Source organism: Triplophysa dalaica, chromosome 17 (assembly GCF_015846415.1).
Source record: "Triplophysa dalaica isolate WHDGS20190420 chromosome 17, ASM1584641v1, whole genome shotgun sequence".
Classification (NCBI taxonomy): domain Eukaryota; kingdom Metazoa; phylum Chordata; class Actinopteri; order Cypriniformes; family Nemacheilidae; genus Triplophysa; species Triplophysa dalaica.
In genome coordinates, this window is record NC_079558.1 from 14,093,231 (window position 1) to 14,110,281 (window position 17,051).

The 17,051-nt window shown below is 37.2% G+C and overlaps 1 protein-coding gene across 2 annotated transcripts in view; it reads right to left on the reverse strand.

Moving 5' to 3' along the window:
* Positions 1 to 837: 837 nt before the first annotated feature.
* LOC130438860 (ras-related protein Rab-26) overlaps positions 838 to 17,051 on the reverse strand; it is a 100,543-nt gene continuing 84,329 nt past the window's right edge. For both annotated transcript variants that reach the window (XM_056771092.1, XM_056771091.1), the window contains 4 exons: positions 7,405 to 7,470; positions 7,125 to 7,181; positions 3,045 to 3,121; positions 838 to 2,826 (listed from right to left, as the gene is read on the reverse strand). In XM_056771092.1, the coding sequence (XP_056627070.1) occupies positions 2,724 to 2,826; positions 3,045 to 3,121; positions 7,125 to 7,181; positions 7,405 to 7,470 (303 nt within the window). In that variant the 3' untranslated portion in view covers positions 838 to 2,723. The remainder of the gene's footprint in view (positions 2,827 to 3,044; positions 3,122 to 7,124; positions 7,182 to 7,404; positions 7,471 to 17,051) is intronic.

The window sequence follows — 17,051 nt, forward strand, 5'->3', positions numbered from 1 at the left end:
GGTGAATAATATGAACCTGAATTATTATAATAAATTCAATATGGTAGTAATCAAAATAGTTGTTTGTAATGTTATTAAAAAGGTTCAGTGAAAACATGATTTTATGATACCATAACTCTTACAAAACAGCTCCATGTATTAAAATCTTATTCTGTCACATCATATTTTTGCTTACCTCAAAATTTGTAATAAATTATCGAAAATATCTTAAAAACAGCTGATCTCTTGCTGTGTTACTAACCTTCCCATCATTGAGTCACTCATACACAGTTTGTAAAACAATAAACCATAAATTAAAGTTACATTTGACACCTACTCTAATGAAAGAGTAAGAGGGACAGTTCACCTAAAAAATAAATTCTGTCATTATTTATTTACCCTCAAGTTGTTCCAAATCTGTATACATTTATTTGTTCTGATGAAGGCACTAACCAAACAGTTCTTGGCCACTATAGACTATAATATTTGTTATTTATCACATTTAAAAAAAAAAGATGCTATTCAGTTTTTTTACATTTTAACTGCCACTACATGTATTGAGAATCACTTGAAAATGCACAATACAAACTAAAATGGTTGTAATTTATGATTTGATTTGAAATACAGATGGTCTCTTAGAAAATAGACTCTTGTCACATTACTGATTTTTATTATAAAAGAATACCTAAGAAAATACTTTAGTGATATACTTTGGACCTTCTTACCCAATGAACAACTGTATTTTAGTCAAAGAAAATTGATTGTAACCATACAAGATGAAGAGAGGAGCTGCAACATAAGGTTTTGACCAGCAGAGGGCACTGTAAGATAATATTATTGAGAGCAGAAAAGCAGAAGTCAACTCACTGATTTATTATTGGGAGTACAATAAACATTACATAAAACCGTGAGAAAACATTTATAAGTCAACTTCATGAAGACTTCTCTCAAGATACAAAATAGTTTTGTATATCATTGCTTGAAATTGTTGTATTGATATTACCTCTTTATCTACTTTGTCATTTCTGTAAGGTTAAATAAGCAATGTGCATTTCTTTGTTTAAATCCTCTGAGCAGCTGAAAATGGCACATCTGTACAAATATACTGAGCAACAAATTTTTCAACAAATATTTCTGGGTAAATAGTCACATCAATTTACCAATTTAACACAAAACATAACAATTTAAACATCAAAACAAGAAGAAGTGCAAAAGGCATAGTTTTGAAACTCTCAAAATTATTATTTATGCAAAAATAATAATAATTGTAAAACACAATATATTAAACGATCCACAGTACGCATAGTATCTTGACATAACATCCATTTTTGTTAAATTCTGGCACATTTAGAACGTCACTTGAGGCAACTAATGTCTAGTTAAAGCTTTCTATATTTCAGAGCACAGGACAATACTAAAGGCATTTAACAAAACACCAATTACATATAATGCAAACTAAGTGCCATGTGATCGTTCTTAATTTACATTAAATACATTCATCTTTCAAAACGCTTAGAGAAAACATTAACAAAGAACAGATCACTTAGATTTAAACAATGATGAGTGAATGAATGTGCATACAGTATAAGGGAGAGAAAGTGTATGCGAGGCTGGTCTAAACCGTATTGAAGTGAATCTTCATTTAGGGACACTTTTGACTACTTGAAATCTGGAAAACTGAATTTCCTTTAAATCATGTTATGCATGTTCTTGAAAAATATCACATTATTAATCGATCTAGTCATCAAAGGGTCGTGCTGTAGAGTGTAATAATGTTATATGATCTTTGTGATTATAAGTGCATTTATTGTATATATGGTTATTAGTCAAAATTAATATTCTGTCATCTTCTACAGATGACCCTTTTGTCATTTTAAATCTGTGTGATTTTCTTTTTTCTGCAAAACACAAAAGATATTTTGAAAGATTACAGTAACCAAAAACCGTTGGTCCTCATTGACTTCTATTTTATGGACACAAAACCAGCACCAACATTCTTCTTCTTTCGTGTTTTGCAGATGAAAGAAGGTCATGGAGGTTTGAAGTGACAAAAGGTTGTGTAAATAATGGAAGTTTTCAAATTCTATATGACAAATACTAACTTGTTTTTGAATTGATACATCATATCATTCTTTAAAATTCATAACTTTTCCATCCACTCTGCTGTTCTGGCAGAGGTTAACTGTCACTCTCCATTTCCATGATGATGAAATATTCACTTTCAAGTCTTCGAAAAGGTGAGTGATGGAAATGACTGCAGTATAAATATTAATTTTATACCTATATTGTTAAAAAGTGGAGAAACCTATAATTATATTTAAAATCATTATAAGCATTTCATAAATTACTTTAAGGTCACAAAAAAGTTCCACTAAGTGAAGAATCCCTCATTAACATCAAGATTATTGAAGATACATTCACAGCTGCTTGGAGAGGTGGGTCAGTAGATACATTATCCTTTTAACACACATCAGTGTTAAAAGCACACATCTGTTTTTATTGATTGTTTTGGGAGGGCGTGTGCTTATAACACATTCTGGTGTGGTACTTATATTTGTATACAAATATATATTTGTATTGTGCCGTTCAGTACTGTTTGCAAGCTGTGAAGGGCGTGGAGGTCTCGAGAAAGAATCCAATGTTGGAAAATGAAAGCCTCGAGAGCTAAAGACAGACATCCAATTTATGCCAGACAAGAGGATGACAGCGGAAAAACACACAAGCAGAGAGATGCGTACGCGGCTTTAGGAGCGACAGCAGCCGGAACCCTTCATCTCCTTGTTAACATACTCCTGCAGCTGAAACTTTGGCTCGTTGGGCTCCTTTATCTCTCTATGCTTCAGTTCCCTGATGGATGGAGAGAGAGAGATGTGAGTTGTCTTTACAATCTCTGGAGGAAATTCACTATGCACGATTGAGGTGGTGTCGCTTAATTTGCATGCAAAAATCAGTTGTGTTTACTAAGTAATAAATGTCATCCAAAAATGAGTGTCGAAGATGCTGAACTTCTGAAAAGGCCTTGGACTATTACAAATGTTTTCTTGACAATACAGAATCTGACTTACTTGGCCACAGCAGTGAATGGCAACTCCACATTAAGACCAGATCTAGCGCTGGTCTCCATGAAGGGAACACCAAACTCCTGTAGACAACAAGTAAAAACCTCAACCCACTTGAAACTTGAACACTATGCATAATGCATTCATATACTGCCTTACGATTCATTTACAACATCTCCTTAAGATCAATGACATGTATGTAACAGCACACGGTGTGCGCGCACGCGTGTGTGACACAAGCATTGAATAATTTAAATGGGGCAGCCCCTCATAGACAGCAAATGTGGTTAAATAAAGCAAGCGATGTACATTTATTTAGCCTGATGTGTATTCGTAGTTTCTGTTTTACAGGCTTGCAAATGCGTCTGTCTGCACCTGCTTAGAGAGCTGATGCTGAGAGTAAACTGGTCCCATAAGGACAGCGGCAGTGTAATCTCTACACATCTGAAACTAGTATGAGTTCTTTCATTCACTTCACATATGCTGTAAATCTTTTCAGCTCGCAGAATCTTCAGCACTGAAGTAATAGTTCACAGTCACCACATCTGTGGAGCTCCCCAGAGGACAGGATCAAAAAGGCACTTTGTTTTATTGTGCTTTTTAGTTTTTATAGCTTGACACTCATGGTCACTATGAACTGGATTTGCTTGGTAAGGTTCGGTAAAAATATATTTTTGTGTTGCACAGAAATAATAACTTACAGATTTGGAACAACATGAGCTTGCGTACAAGAACGCAAAAATAAAGATTTTATTGTTAAAACAAAAGCTGACTTAAATAAAATTAAAATGATATTCACGTGACTTAAATTATTATTTTAATATAATATTACATAGTTTTATTTAGTTAAATGTAATTATTAATATATGCTACTGTAAATATACTAATAGTATTAATATTATATTAATACAAAATAATATATGGCTTTAAAAAATCTAGTTGTTTTCATGTAACATTTTATATATTATACATATTATAATATAATATCATTTACAATTATATTTAATATAATTTAAAGTTTAATTTGATTATTGATAATATAAATACTATATTACTATTAATCATATTATATTAATTAATAAATAATATGAATTTAAAAATCTAGTTGTATTTTATGTAACATTTTACAGTTAGTTATACCAATTATAATTTTAATATAATTTAAATATAAATAGAAGCAATTGGAACAACACAAGGACAACAAAAATCCTAAGTGAAGTAAAACTGGGCTGCGTTCACATTGTGTCTTAGCATGCTACAGGTATACCTCTTATAATAAAAAGTAAAGGGAGTGAATGTGTTTTTTTTCCCCTTAATTTCTATTTAAAAGGTGTGCGATGATATAGCATCACAGATATGTTGCTATAGTGTCTATATTTACTAAATAAAAACTCAGAACGTGGAAAATGTACTCAATTGCAGGAAAAACAGTTGAGTTTGTCTTGACAAAGTTAGACCAAAAAGATCCAAAAGCTGCTGAATTTGCTGCTTTGGCAGGTTAACTTTTCTTATAATTGCAGGATAAATTATAGCCAGGTTTTCATAGATTAAATGCACTAAAATGCTCTGCGGATGGCGCCATCTTTGATTTTGCAAAAATATTAGTTGTATCGCTGCAGTTTGACTAAACTTCCTACAATCTATCTCTTTAAACATACTCTTAATTTTATTTTTTGGCAGCTGATGCACCTTTAGATAATGTAATTAAAAACCTGTCAACCATCAGTGTAAAGACAATTTTATACTTTGCATGAAAACACGTCTATATACGGGTGTTTTTAACTTTAGAATTTTTTGTATATACTGTGATGTTAAGAAGCTTTATTTCACAGTGGCAGCTAGCAGGGTGAACTCTTAACAGTGATAAGGTGTAGCTAAGAGTGCTCCAGACCAACCTTCCGAACGTATGACTTACAGAAAGTATACTTAACTAAGAACGTTTTGGGAAACGTATAATAAAACTGGTCTCATATAGCATACCACAGTATACAAAGCTAAGGTATTTTTGCTTTTGGTTTTTTAGGATAGAAATAGTAGAAAATAAATGGAAGTCAGAACTAATTGGTCATGTGCTGACGGAAGAGATGTGATTCTTAAAGATCGCCACAGAATCTGCTGATCTTGTAACAGCGGGGAGATCATTCCACAAATGTAAAACAGATCCAGAGGAGGTACGCAATAGAGATTTTCTCCCATTTTGGGATGGCACTACAAGACATGGTTTATTTGCCAGTGTAGGGATCTGGAAGGTACATAAGCCTGTAATAGCAAGTGAAGATATGGGGGTGCCAAACCAGTGCTTGTAGGCCAAGAGTAGAGCTTTGAATTTGATGCGAGCAACTATAGGGAGCCAATGTAAATGAATGGAGAGAGGAGTGACAGGTGCTCTCTTCAGTTCATTCAAGACTACTCTTGCTGCTGCATTCTGGATCATCTGTAGAGGTTTGGTTGTGCAAGCTGGGAGTCCAGCCAGTAGCGCATTGGAATAGTCCAGTCTGGACAGGACAAGAGCCTGGACTAGGAATTGTGTAGCATGCTTGGACAGGAAAGGTCTAATTTTCATAATGTTGTAGAGGATGAATCAGGTGGTGCTGGCAACATGATCCGTGAAGTTGAGCTGATCATTGATTAACACTCCCAGGTTTCTAGCTGTTCTGAGGGTGTGATGGATGACGAGGCTAATTGAATGGAGAGGTTGTGATGAATCTTTGGGTTGGCCGAGATTACAAGTAGTTCTGTTTTTGCAAGGTTCAGCTGCACACGACGGTCCTTCATCCAGAGCGAAATGTCACTCAGACATCCTGAAATGCTTGCAGATTTTCAGGCAGAAATGACAGGTGGAGTTGTGTATCATCATCATAGCAGTGAAGGGAAAAGCCTTTTTCCGAATGACAGTACCTAGGGATGTCAAGTATGTGGAAAAGAACTACAGTCCAAGTACTGAGCCCTGAGGCACCCCTGTATTGAGATGTTGGGACTCAGAGACCTCAACTCTCCAGGATACTCTAAATGACCTACCTGAGAGCTAAGACTTGAACCATTGTAGCACCATTCCAGAGACACCCATAGACTTGAGGGTCGACAGGAGGATGTGGTGATTAACGGTGTCAAAGGCAGCAGATAGATTCAGTAGAATACAATTACTATACTACTACAATACTAATATTAATAACATGATATTAATAAATAAAAAATATATATACACACATATGTATTGTGGCATGGGTACAGGTCCCAGATCAGCATCACCTGGAGAACAGGCCGGCAGCTAATCACCCACACCTGTGGCCGATTACTGCCAGGCATAAAAGGAGCTCATTCAGGGCTCGCTCTAGAGACTAACTTGTTTTCTGTTTCCCTCTCCAGATTCTAGCGAGCGAACTTACAAAAAGATGGGATTTACTTGGGACACCAGTCAGCCGTGTTCCAAAGACATTAAAGCGGATGCCAAACCTACAATTGTGTGATTTGCTACAACTTGTCAATAAATTCCCCCTTCGGGGTTGTTACACCAGCTGACTTGTGTCCGTCAATTCTCTAACCCTGCCACAGTATATATATATATATATATATGTAACAAGGCTGAGGACGAGCTAGAATACACATGCTGATGTTTATTAAAACCTCAACAAACAAATCGACAAACAGGTACTCGAAACACGTGAAGAAAGGCAGAGATCAAACACTGTAAGCAGTTCAATTCAAGACAACAAAGCAACGGGGTAATCCAGAGAAGGTCAACAGAAAAGGCAGGCAATGGTCATACACAAGATAAACAAGACAATGGTAAGATAACCATGGTAATGCAGGTGAACTGGCAATACTAATAGACCTTGCTGGCTAAAGAATGTTACAAACAGAAAGTAAACACCGAAGTAGCAGAGTCAGGAAAACAGTCAGTACTCGGGAGAGGGGTCCCTCTGCTGGCGTGGCATTACAATATATATATATTTAATCAAACTAATAATACTAATTATTAAAAATAAATATTAAAAGTATTAAAACATTTTTTACAGTGTGGAAGGACAAATAATTTAAAATAGAGGCAACAATGTATGTATATGTGTGTGTGTTATAATAACAAACCTTGGCTAGTTTCTCACCCTCCTCTCTCTTCACAACCCTTTCTTGTGAGACATCAGCCTTAAAACAAACAAAATTTAAACAGTCAATGTCAATTACAATGCATTATTTCAAATCCATTGAACCATGAATCATGTTTGCTAAATAAATCAATGAGTTTATAGCTATCATGCACGGCACGTCTAAATATAGAAAGGCCATGATGTGTCAGATCTCAAATTTGTGGTCAATGGGTGTCAGATCTTTAATTTAGAATGGATATGCCCTGGCATGCTTTGCTCACCTTGTTACCCAGAATCATGATCACTACATTCTGATGAGCGAACTCGTGAATCTCTGTCAGCCAGGCCTGTGAAAAGAAAACAGCTGATAGCAACTGCATCGTAAATTTACAGGAAATAACACAATACATAAACACATGAACAAACACAAACCACTGAATCATGGGTTTAGGAAACCAACAAAATTTAGAATTGAGTCTCTGAAAAATGCCGTGCATTAGAGTCAAAGTCGTTTCAAGGAGGTGGATATTCAAATCAATAAAAATCTGGCATTTTCATAAAGTGAATTTGCACTCACCTAAGAAAAGCACTAATAGTAAAACGGAATGTAGAAATGGTGAGAGAAAGAGAGAGAGAGAGAGAGAGAGAGAGAGTGAGAGAGAGAGAGAGAGAGAGAAGATATGAAGAAAGCCCTGTGGACATGAAGTCTGACCTCAGGTTAATGAAAGCCTCATGTTAATATTGAAAGCAATGAATCAGAGAAGTGATAAAATTCTGTGAGCCACACAGCAAGGGCCAGTCTTATCCTGAGTCACATAATAATCCCCCCACCAAATACACACACACACACACGCATCCAGTGCTTAAGACAAACATCACTTTTATTATTGCTCATCAGCATTGGTGAATAAATCAATAATCTTCTCAGCATTGAAATGTATATTTTACAACTGGTGGGCAAAACACAAACCAAAGAAGAGTAATGCTGGGTTCACACCAAATGTGAATTAAGCGATTTGCGTGAGTAAATTACGTACAAAGTCAATGCAAAGATGCAAATAGATGCAAACTCATGGCAAACGATGCGAACACGCTTCATAAGAATATTCATAAATGCTGATGGGCTTTACTGACATGATCCAGTAAGCAACTGAATAGTAAAACCTGGGGGTATATTTTGTATGAATAAAAACCAGACAGCAGTCAACCTCAAAACATGCACAGCTGAAAAACAGGATATAAAATCCACATGTGACACATTGCAGGAAATCCCATGTGATTCATTTTTGTTCAATGCATTCACTTTTACTGGCTTGCTACACTTATAGTATGAGACTGGAGATAGTTATAATTTACGACTTTGGCTTTATTTTTATATCAATACTTGTTCTCTACTTCCGACAGTAAAGCATATGATATTTTGAGGAAGTTGTCTTTTTTAATACATGTCAACAGGGGAAAGGTAATTCCTGTCCAACAATTCCTGTCTGCAACAAGGAAAACATTTAGGATTAGACAAGTGTGTTGACAAAGTGTGTTGGTGCTTCGGACATTTGAGGTGATCTAAATTTATTTGGAGTGTTCTCATACAACAAGCGAGTGAAACATTTTGTAATCAAAGTAACATGGTTTGTAACTACTTTTCAATCGGAACAAATCTCTGAGTAATAGTCATGACTTTACTCTTCATCAACTAAACAGTCAAGACTGTGAATGGGACTTACTTTTACATTCTGTTGATACTTAAATTCTAATATATATACAGTAATAGAAGGCTATTCTATATTCTTTTAGATATTCTGACAAATGGTTAAAATATCGCCAATATAGTAATAATAATTAAATAGTTATAATGCCAATAATAATTGTCTCTAGGCAATGCATTCTGTAGTTTTGGATGGTACACAAGGCTAAATAAACATGTCTGTTGATCAGCCTATCATGCATGGTTATCAGCCAATGCAAATAATCCAAAAACATAGAAGATTATCCATGTTTCCCACTAGGGCTGGGTATCGATTCTATTGTTCCAATTCGATTGGATTCCGATTCACATGCTCTCATTAGATTTGATTCTCGATTCGAGTCAATTATTATAGATTTAATCCAAATTATTGATATTTCTTAACAATGTTGAATTAAAAAAATGAAATGAAGAGCGACAAACTTGTATATTAAGCTTTAAACACATTTGGGTATATTGAAACATTACAGGTTATTTAGCATTTAATATTCAGTTTAACAAAAAAAAAATTAGCTGTAAAGAGAGGCTGCGATCATATGAACCAGTGGGTGTGTCACCCACATCCATCATGTTCATTAAAGCCACAATATGGAATAATTGTGTTATGAAATATCAACAAATCACTTGAACAGTGTGATATATTTCATGCAGCTGTGTACTTACATTATCCCAAATGTTTTCAAGAATGTGCAAATCCAGAGAAATTCCTATTTACAATAATGGCCCGTCACATGTCTCCATTGTATTTTATCAGTGACTTTATATCCGCTGCTCCACAATGCCCTCAGTTTCCGGTTTTAGAAACTACGGCAACATGCAAATGCGGAAGTGGTTATACAGCATCTGGGACACAGTATCTGTTGTTCTGTTATTTAAGATCACGATTACTCTTTGGCGAGTAAAGGAAACCCCAAAAAGCACAAACTTAGGCAAAATGAGGCAAGAAGGCTTATGGACAAACGAAGAAATAAAACAAGGATTAATATGGGCATGGCGTTTTCTAACTGGAGGGAGCTTCGCTACCAACTTGAACTCGACAGAGACTCCGCTCATGCATGTGTTTTAAAAGACAGGTAAGCACAATTTTTTATTGTACAAAAAATACTCATGCATAGATTATTTGAATAGTTATGAATGCAGGTACCGTATGAAATACAGTAAATGTCAAAAAATATGTTGCCAGTAATGTTACTTGTAATTACTGTGGGTTCGTTCAAATTTGCTTTTTAAACGATGACTGTATGACTGTTTTAAACACGTAAAACTATACAGCATTACGCTACCAAATCAATTGACAAAGTCCAATATCAGTCGGGGGCTAACGTAGCATTACATTCCACATTTCTTGCAAGCTAATTCATTACGATGAGATAAAATAAAATTAATTCATCAGCTCGTCCATGGGCATGATGGGCGATCTCCATACGCCTCTGGATAGTGAAAACGACATGTCCCATAATTCCACTCTCCAACTTAACGTCATTTAGTTTCACATTTTGTTGTTGTTTTTTCGAAAGTGCACCATCTAACAGTTGAAATATTCCATATTGTGGCTTTAAGCAATGAATCAAAGATATGCCACATCCACCCGTTTTTAAAAAGAAATGCAACATCTAGTGGATAGTAGAAGTAGCAATAACATTTAACATTTTTCGCAGTAACTGTACCAAATTACAGTTACATTGTAATTAAATTACGTAAGGCCATTACATATAACTATACTCCCCAACACTGGAAAAGGGGAAGCTAGACTGGAAGAAAGATGGAGATGAAGAAGACAAAAACTATGTTTGGGTGAAACCTAAATCCTCGTAGCTTTATTATAATGCCAGATACTCTCAAACGTTACCTACTTTTGCGTCTGCCGTATGGACCCAGTGGTCTGGGCTTAATGTGGCACAACTCCCACGCTCTCTTCTTCTGACTCATCACAGACTCTGTAAATGGGTCTCTCTCTCCCTTTCTGAAACTCACTCACCCTCATTTGCATTTAAAAAGCATAACAGTGATATTTAGCAATCTGTCATAAAAGCCTTGTACTGTATCAGTGTGCATGTCTATTCCCCCCTGGGCCCTGAACTCAGAGAGACTGTTTGAAAACACCAGGCAAGAAACTGAATTGAAAACTGAATTCATTTGAAACAACAGAAAATTTGCATGTTATTTTGTATAAAAAAGTATATATTTTATTTTTATAGTGTTGTACATGAAAGGAAAATAAACATATGTAAATAGGCCAACGTTATTGTGATGAATTGTTTTATTCTGGCTGTGAACGGATTTGAAATGATAGTGTCTAGGAGTTGAAAGATAAAGAAAGAGAGAGAATCTTTTGATCTTGTTACAAACCTTGTTTGTTTAGGCTTAGCTTTAGCTTTTTTTGCACAATGAGCACCAGTCCTCTCAGATACACTGCATTTACTTTTATGGAAAACCGAAAAAAATATCAAACACTCTCCGAAATGTCTGAGTTATTATTTTTCCATTAAATTGCACACAGAACATTTAAAGATACTTCTTATCAACAGCTAAACAGACTTATGATTTCAGGATAGAAAAGTGTGATGTTTTTTTTATTGCGAAACAGGTTTTCAATTGGAGCAAGAGATACAGGTAGAGAGACTTTGTTGTGTCACAGAAATGTCATGTCACTTTGCTCATAGCTGACTGGTTCAATATCTTCTTGTGTAATACATGTGTAACACATACTTAATACATCTAGCCAAGTCAATATACAGTATTCTTTTTTTTGTATTGTTTGATGAGTTTTTCTACTTGTTTAAAGTAAGTCTATAGAAATCCTGTGATTGTGCATAGTTTTTTGTCATGATTCAACCATCATGTCATGTCTTGGGGTGGAGTCATGGCATAGTATAGGTTGTGTGTGGAGGGTGATCAGTGATCCTATCGGCTTGTTATACTCTCTCTCCGGTCCGCGTCTTTATTCCCGCCATCTCGTTTCCTTGTTACCTTCCGATTATTGTTTAATCCCCTACACCTATTCCTTGCCAATGATCCTGTGTAGTTCTCCCCTTTAAATAGTCCTCATGTTTCATTGTACTGTGCTCGGTCTTTGTATGTGTTTCCTGTGTGCCACTATTGTGCTACCCCGTGATTGCCTGTTCCTGTTGTTACGGTTGCGTAAAGCTTAGTAAGTGTTTAGTAAATTCTTTTTTACCCCCTTTATCCCCTCGTCTGCCTGCATTTGGGTTCATCTGTGTAATTCATGATAGTTTTTCATCTTTTAAATCGTTGATGAAATCGTTTTTTCTGTTTTGAAGTGCTCAGTGACTCTTAGGCAGTGTGTGTATTTGTTCACATTACTGTTCCGTAAACGTTTCCACTTATCTATTGTAAGTCTATAAAAATCCTGTTTTTGCACAGTTTTTTATTTTGGTTTGTTTTATTTGATTTATTCTTTTATTGTAGTTATACAAGTTTTTTGGTTATCCTTCGTCTTAAAATAAACCTTGAGGAGCAGCTACATGTTCAAAAGTTTAAGACTGCTTACTCTCTAATGCTGGATTCACACCAAATGCGAAATTAAGCGGTAAATTACATACAAAGTCAATGCAAAGACACGAAGAGATGCTCACACGTCAATCTTGTGTTCCATGCAAGTTGAAAATATTTGTCTGCTAGCGCCACTCGGCAGTAATAAAGAGCGTGGAGCGCCATCCTTTGCGTTTGGTGTGAACCCAGCATTACTGTATATGGTAATTAAATATGGATTTCAATTTTTTTAGTAATTTCATATAAATGCAATAATGCTAGATGGACTGACGGTACTAACTACTTCCGCATCTGTCTACGACAGAGTCACGCGGTTGCTACGTCAGTAAAGAAGGTAACAAAGGGTAACGAGGATTTGACGCCAATGACAGGCGACTAAACGGCCCTGGTCCACTGTTTAGAATGGCAATTTTCAGGATTTCAGGATTTAAAAGCAGTTGGAAACATTTGAGATATTGTAAGTACTCGGCTGAAATTGGCCTAGTAGTTTTTTGGAGCTTTTACTGCAAAATTCTTACAAACTGTACCTTTAAAGTGGCTTCTTTAAAATACTCTTCGAAGATACGAAGTATGCAATTACTACTCTATACGTACTCAAGATTAATATGAGATTGACAGAAACCCTGTGTGTTACGCCCGCTTTAAAGGATAAATAACGTTTCTCCACCGCTTAGTTTTTAGACAAATGTCTTTCTCAAATTTTCTTTTATAAAATTTCAGATCGTTGTGCTTTCTTTCATGTCTTAGACTACTGCTCACATGAAGGTTTAATTTTTTTTTATTGCAAATAAAACCGCATGTGTTCCGTTTCAAAGTACAAAAATATCTTATGGAAACCAAGTTTCTAAAATCCCACATTTTGAAAACCAAACCTTACCAACTGAATCCCAACATTTATTAGTGTAGCACAGCCCAGCCATTCAGTTATAGGGTACTATTTTAGATAAATATAAAAAGAAATAACTTTACGGATACCATTTGTTCAATTTGTGTTTATTTTTAAAAAGATGAATGTGATCAATCATTAAGATAAAAATATTAGCAAAATTAAAGTTGATGTCAAGAAAAAAAAAAAAAAATAAGAAAAGATTTTTATGATATTACATAAAAGCAAAGAGGTAAACAAAAGAAATAAATCAATCCCAAAATAAAAATTATGATGACTCCACAATCTAAAGGATTTAATTGAAACTCTGTGATAGGCTTACAGAGGTGTGACAGATTCAGATGAGCATATCATGAATGTTAATGTTATGGAGAAAGTCACTGGTTTGTGAATGAAACTTATTTACCAAAGCCACAGCTTATATCCAACAAAACACATCCAGAATATCAATGGAGGAGATGGCAAAAGAATGCTTTGCAAATAAAACAGAAGGAAAGGACAGGTTTAATGGAAAAATTATGCTTTTCGCCGAAAGATTAAAGGGAGAATTATACAAGGTTAATCAGCATGTCTAGAGATAAAGAAGAAGAGAGATGAAAAGAAGAGGAAACAATTACACAGAAGTAATTGGTTTCAAATAACTAAAAAAACTGAAAGTGTTTTACCTATTATACAAAGCAACATAATGCATAGTGCAACATGTATTCTGATGGTAGGCCAGTCAAAGAACACAGTTCAGTAATCGGATAAGATCTTTATAATCACACAAGCAGGGCTGGTGGAAATAGTTTTTTTCAGTTTATATTCACTTAAAATCTATCAAATCTATTTACAATAAAATTTCACTGTACTATAAAATGAGTGGTGTAGGGTTGGGTATCAAATTTGATAAATTCCAACTCTGCTTATTCCTGATTTGTCAATTCCCAGTTTCGAATCCAAAGTTGTAAAAAATAAAGTGAAACTCCTTAATATCAACCTTTATGGTTATTTGGACTAATTATTGACTGGTTTGAAAAAATAGATATTTTTAAGCACTGTTTTGTGTATATGCACATAGAAACCATGTTTTGTCCGATTTATTATAATTTGTATTAACAGTTTAACTACAAATATCATTGTTAAACTGTTACTATAATGAAACAATGGTAAAATTTGTGTTTACTTTGCTTTACTACAAATACCATATTTAAACCGATTGCTATAGTAAAAATATGGTTAAAGGGCTTTTTTCAGCAGATCACTAGTTAACACATGTCAACTCGTTCTCACTCTTGACCCGTCACAAATTGACATTCAGTCAGCGCCCCTCTGAGTCACCTTTTAACGAGCAGGGTACCCCTTAGGTGTCGATCAGGGGTATTCTGTTGCTTTAGGTTGTTATGACACTGTTACTGCTTGTATCTTGAGCCGGATACCTTTTCATATGGTAAGAAGAAATGCACAAAACTGCTGCATTCCTAAAGAGCATGCATGTGTCGGAACCCGGTACACACTCGGGTAGACGGTGTGGAAAGTGGTTGAACCCAAAAGGTGAGGCAGACACAACGATGCGTGCAAAAGGAGGATTTAATGGTCAAACAAAAAGATAATCCATCAAGCACAATCCATCTCAAAAATAATCCACAAAATGATAAATCCAACAAAGGTACATCCATAAAAGGTAATCCACAAAAGGGTATCTTGAAACCAACAGGAGAAAACAGAGCTCACTGTAATACGGAATGGGCAGTAACATATAAACTTAACAGGAAGAACTAAGGGCATAACGGTGTATACAAACTCAAACGAGGCACAGGTGGCACTAAACAACTAAGTATAACATGACCCCCAGGCGACCCCTGGTGGCCAAATGGTGACAGAATCCTCCCCCTAAGAACGGCTCCTGACGTTCCTACCACCCCCATTGGGATGACTGGCCCTGAACTGACGAATCAGGTTAGGATCAAGTATGTCCTTGGCAGGAACCCAGGAGCGTTCCTCTGGACCATAGCCTTCCCAATCCACCAGATACCACCAAACACGACGAGAGTCCAGTATCCGGCGGACGGTAAATGCAGACTGGCCCCCGATGACCCGAGGTGGTGGGGGAGGTCTGTCTGCGGGAACAAGAGGAGAAAAAAACAACAGGTTTTAGCAGTGAAACGTGAAAAGTAGGATTCATTTTAAATGATCTGGGTAACTGCAAACGGTAGGTAACAGGGTTGATCTTCCTGGAGATCTTGAATGGACCGATGAACCTCTGTGACAATTTGCGGGACTCCACTCTAAGTGGTAGGTTCCAAGTAGAAAGCCACACTCTTTGGCCCGGATGCAAGGCAGGACCCAGGCGGCGACGTCTATTGGCCTGTTGCTGGTACTCTTGTGAAGAACGTAGGAAATGGAGGCGGGCCCTCTTCCACTTGAGACGACAAAGTCTTATGAATCTCCTGGCCGACGGAACACCGACATCTATCTCCTGATCTGGGAACAATAGAGGAGCATAACCAAACTGACATTCATACGGGGACATACCGGTTGCTGAGGAGCATAGAGTGTTGTGTGCATATTCAGCCCAGACGACGAACGAAGACCAGGAGGATGGATTATTAGACACCATGCATCTGAGGGCAGTTTCCAGCTCCTGGTTCATCCTCTCGGTTTGGCCATTGGACTCTGGATGATACCCTGAAGACAGGCTGGTGGATGCCCCTATGAGCTGGCCGAAGGCCTTCCAGAACTTGGAGGAAAACTGGGGACCTCGGTCGGAAACCATATCCTGGGGAATACCGAAGACTCGAATGACATGGTTAATTATCAGTTCGGCCGTTTCCTTGGCCGAGGTTAGCTTGGGCAGGGGTATGAACCTGGCTGCTTTGGAAAATCTGTCGATGATAACCAAGATGACAGTGTTACCACGAGAAGGAGGAAGCCCCGAGATGAAGTCGAGTGAGATGTGTGACCATGGTCTGTGAGGGATGGGTAACGGGTGAAGAAGTCCTTGAGGGCATAGATGTGATGTTTTGATCTGACTGCAAACGGGACAAGCCTTGACGAAGGTGTTAACATCGTCCACGATACTGGGCCACCAGAACCTCCGTCGAATGAACTCCAGGGTACGGCTGGCACCGGGATGGCACGTGAGGCGTTAGGAATGTCCCCATAGAAGAACCTCGGGCCGTACAGCTTTCGGAACAAAGAGCCGATTGGTAGGACCTCCGTTCGGACCTGGCCCGGTGGCTAGGGCACGTCTGATGGAATCCTCAACTTGCCATGAAACTGGAGCCACGATCTTTACACTGGGAAGAATGGGCATGTTGGCATCCTCTCGAATCGTAGAAGCGTATACTCGAGATAAAGTGTCCGGTTTCAAGTTCTTGGACCCGGGTCGATAGGTAAGAATGAAGTGGAAACGATTGAAGAATAATGACCATCTAGCTTGTCTAGTATTCAACCGTTTAGCCTGCTTCATGTATTCCAGGTTTCTATGATCCGTGACCACCTGAAATGGTTGCGAAGCCCCCTCCAGCCAATGCCTCCACTCCTGCAATGCCAGCTTCACTGCGAGAAGTTCCCGATCTCCCACATCGTAATTCCTCTCAGCAGTCGTGAGACGGTGTGAGAAGAATGCACATGGGTGAAGCTTCTTGTCCTCTCCCCTCTGGGTCAGGATAGCCCCGACCCCGACCTCGGAGGCATCAACTTCCACCACGAATGGCTTGTCCGTAGTGGGACGTATAAGAATGGGAGCGGAGAGAATGTACTGCTTGAGCCTCTGAAAAGCCATTTGTGCCTCAATGTTCCAC